The 3,618-nt window shown below is 35.4% G+C and overlaps 1 gene segment (V, D, J or C); it reads left to right on the top strand.

The window, feature by feature from the left end:
• Positions 1 to 537, top strand: LOC121438518. The segment is given in 2 exon segments: positions 1 to 99; positions 206 to 537. Coding segments are annotated over 2 exon segments (378 nt in total).
• The last annotated feature ends 3,081 nt before the right edge of the window (positions 538 to 3,618 follow it).

Here is a 3,618-nt window from a genome sequence, read left to right as displayed (position 1 = left end):
CCTGGATGCCCAGGTCTCCCATTCAGTGATCAGCACAGAAAACAAAACACACAATGGATTTGGTGCTGATTTGGGTTTTTCTTGTTGCTTTTTTAAAAGGTAATTTATGAAGAAGAGATACTGCGTGTGTTAGTGACCATGAACAAGATATATAAAAGATAGAGCTTCTGTGGTAATTTACTAACAACATTCTCTGTGTTTGCAGGTGTCCACTCTGAGGTGAAGCTTATTGAGTCCGGGGGAGGCCTGGTGAATCCTGGAGGATCCCTGAGACTCTCCTGTGTTGCCTCTGGATTCACTTTCAGTGATTACTGGATGTACTGGGTTCGCCAAGCTCCAGGGAAGGGGCTGGAGTGGGTTGGAGAGATTAATAAAGACAGCAGTACAACAAACTATGCACCATCTGTGAAGGATCGATTCACCCTCTCCAGGGACAATGCCAAGAACACTCTGTACCTGCAAATGAGCAGTGTGAGATCTGAGGACACAGCCACTTATTACTGTACTAGATACACAGTGATGGGACTTCAGTGTTAACTCAGACATAAACCTCACTGTTATGCCACTCAGGGCCACCAGGGGGTGCAAAAGACACAGAATACAAGTTCATCTCAGGAGTTTATGCAGACATGATTAGATTAAGCACTCTTCTCAGGTATTTGACCTGCATTTCTTTTACACTTTCTTTGGAATTATCTCCACATGTATGTTGTGAAGGGATCCAATGTCCTCAACACATTATATGTTCTTGTGCCATTTTATCATATGAAGCACAGACTCCAATGAACAAAGTATAAACTGACAACTACATAGTACCCTACATAAGTCATTGAAATTTTTGAGAAGGAAATACATGGACATTTTGAGATTTTTCATATTTTAGGCAGAGGTCATGTCATGTTTTTTGACTATAGAAGCATTAATGTTAGAGGGAAAACCAAAAGGAAAATGACACCATGATTATTAGTTAAAAAAATCCTAGCATATTTGGATGTCCTCTCTTCTCCCTGAGGATTGTGCACTCAAGTTCAAATGAGAGCCAGGTGTGTTTCTAGTTCATTCAGTTTATTATTCCATGATTTTCATCTTGGTTTATAATATAAATTTATATAAATAGATCCCGTCAAGAAAACTTTATGAGAAGTAAGATCTACCTACTTAGAAAATCAAAAAAAAAAAAAAACAATTTGCCATTGTTATGTGAATCTACCATAGGTAACATTGGGTCTTTGAGGTAAAATCTGATCACTGGCAGAACAAGTTCATTTCTCTTAGATTCACAGAATTCTTCACCATAGTGCAAAACACTAAGGATATTTGCCTTGGTTATTTTTCTATTGCTATGAAAATACACTAAGATAAAGGCAACATATAATGAACACATTTATTATGCTTAAAGCTTCAGAATATTAGAATGGACTATGACTGAGTCAAGGCTTGGTGGCTGGATCAGCAGCTGAGGATGTCAAGTTCAATCTGAAACATGAAGCAGAAGTCTCTGAACAAGCATGAGTCTTTAATATAATCTAACTTTTCAAAATGACATACCTCCTACAAGATAAAATCTCCTAATATTTACCAAACATTTTCTCCAAGTGAGACTTCAGTATTTAAATATATGAGTCTGTGTGAGGCTTTCTTATTCACACTTATATATCCAATGGAGGGAGGACAGTTTGGGCCTCATGTATGAGAAATATAGAGTTGGAAAAGAAGGGAACTGTTCTCAGGATCACCTTTCCCAACCTTCCTAAATTCAGTTAACATTATTCTTCATGTCTTGCTGTCCCTGAGAAGAACAGTCTCCTTCTTTTCCAGCCTCTATATAAACAATTTTCATAGCATACAGAAAGACATTCCACATGATTTCCTTTTCTATCTAATCAAAAAGGAAGGCTTTAACGTCATTATTGTAAAATTACATACACACAAACAGTTATTAAGCAAGGATTTCACTTTCAAGATTTAGTGTATTTGTAATCGACAAAATTAAATAAAATATTCTACCATCCATTTTATTTTAACGAGTCTAAAGTTTCATATTTAATTTATTATTTTTCCTAGATAAGGAAAACAATAATTACAACTATCTACTCTTCAACTACATCAAAGATCCCAGAATGATATAGTGTTATGTAATTAAAATGAAAATTTATTGTAAATAAATGACTAACCTCTAGGAATGGCAGAGACATTAGGCTGCCCAGACAGTCACCCAAAGTTCATAAGTAATGTTGGGGCATCCAATTTCAACTTATAGACTGACATTATCTGGTAGGTTTCTCAGTGATGCAGAGAATCTGAAGTACAATCTTTCCTATTTTGGTAACATTAGTCTGTCACTTTCTTTTGTTTCTTGAAGAATGTCTGACAGATTCTTCCTTGAAGCAGGATCTTTAACGTACTGTCTCGCCTTTTTTGGCAAGTCCCAGTTATCGATTAATGGATCCAGCATTCAAGATTATACAAAATTTTGTAAAGCTGTCCAGGAAACAATACATTATTGACAAAATGGCTAGCTTTGCCATTTTGAAGGCAAGCTGCATAAAGGGCTTCTTTGATGCCCATTATGTTCTTGAATTAATTGTGCTGCCAGCAGCAGTCATTTCGTGTCCAAAGAGTTCTCTGTTATTAAAACATTTTAAAGTCATATTGTAGAGACCTTTGAAGTGTTTGAAGATTATCTATTCTTATGAAATGTATTTTTGTATAGTTAGAAAAATTAATAAGTCTATATGTTTCACTATTATAGATGACTATTGATTTGGGTTCTACACTCTATCGCATTTTAAATGAGCTGCATAAATACAATACGTTAAACAAGAATAGAAATATACATATATTATGAAATTTGTCCATAAATTTGTATCAAACAAACAAAATCTATACCCATGTAATATATTTTAAGATTAATAGTTGGTTTTGAATTAAAATAGATTTAATAACCTATATTTTTATTGTTTTACATCACAGTCACCTTTTCTCTTTAGAAAGAGATTGATTATGACCACTCACTATTTATAACCAACCTCCTTTAAATAAAATTAAACCTTTATTTATTTAACATTTGTATATTGGATATTTGGTTGTAGCTTTAGTTTGGGGGAATGTAGTTTTCTATACTACTTCCTGTTGATTGGAGGTACTGGTAGTCTTACACTGATTCTGAGAAAATATAGAATTATGGCTAAATATTTGCAGTAGTATTCTGTGTGGATCAAATGTCTAAGTCAGTTGACTTTAAGCTGTTTTGGATGTTAAATCACCTGGGCTATTGCTCCCATGGAGACATCTCAGGTGTCTCAACTTGTTCAAACAATATTAACCTAGAGGAACCCACAGTTCCTCATTTCAGTGGAAATAAAAGCATAAGTGTTTTCCGAAGCAACATATCCTTAGACACAAATTATGAAGTCAAGATACCTTTATGTTTGTTTATCTTGGCAGCCCTCACAATCAAATGTCTCTCTGTAGCTAGCTCATTAATAGTCAAAAATTTAAAGAAAAGCCGGGCGGTGGTGGCACACGCCTTTAATCCCAGCACTTGGGAGGCAGAGGCAGGCAGATCTCTGTGAGTTGAAGACCAGCCTGGTCTAGAAGAACTAGTTCCAGGAGAGG

Source organism: Microtus oregoni, unplaced genomic scaffold (genome assembly GCF_018167655.1).
Source record: "Microtus oregoni isolate MIOR12 unplaced genomic scaffold, Mior012 000056F_ref0000123, whole genome shotgun sequence".
In the NCBI taxonomy this organism is placed as follows: domain Eukaryota; kingdom Metazoa; phylum Chordata; class Mammalia; order Rodentia; family Cricetidae; genus Microtus; species Microtus oregoni.
This window is presented reverse-complemented; position numbering and strand designations above follow the sequence as displayed.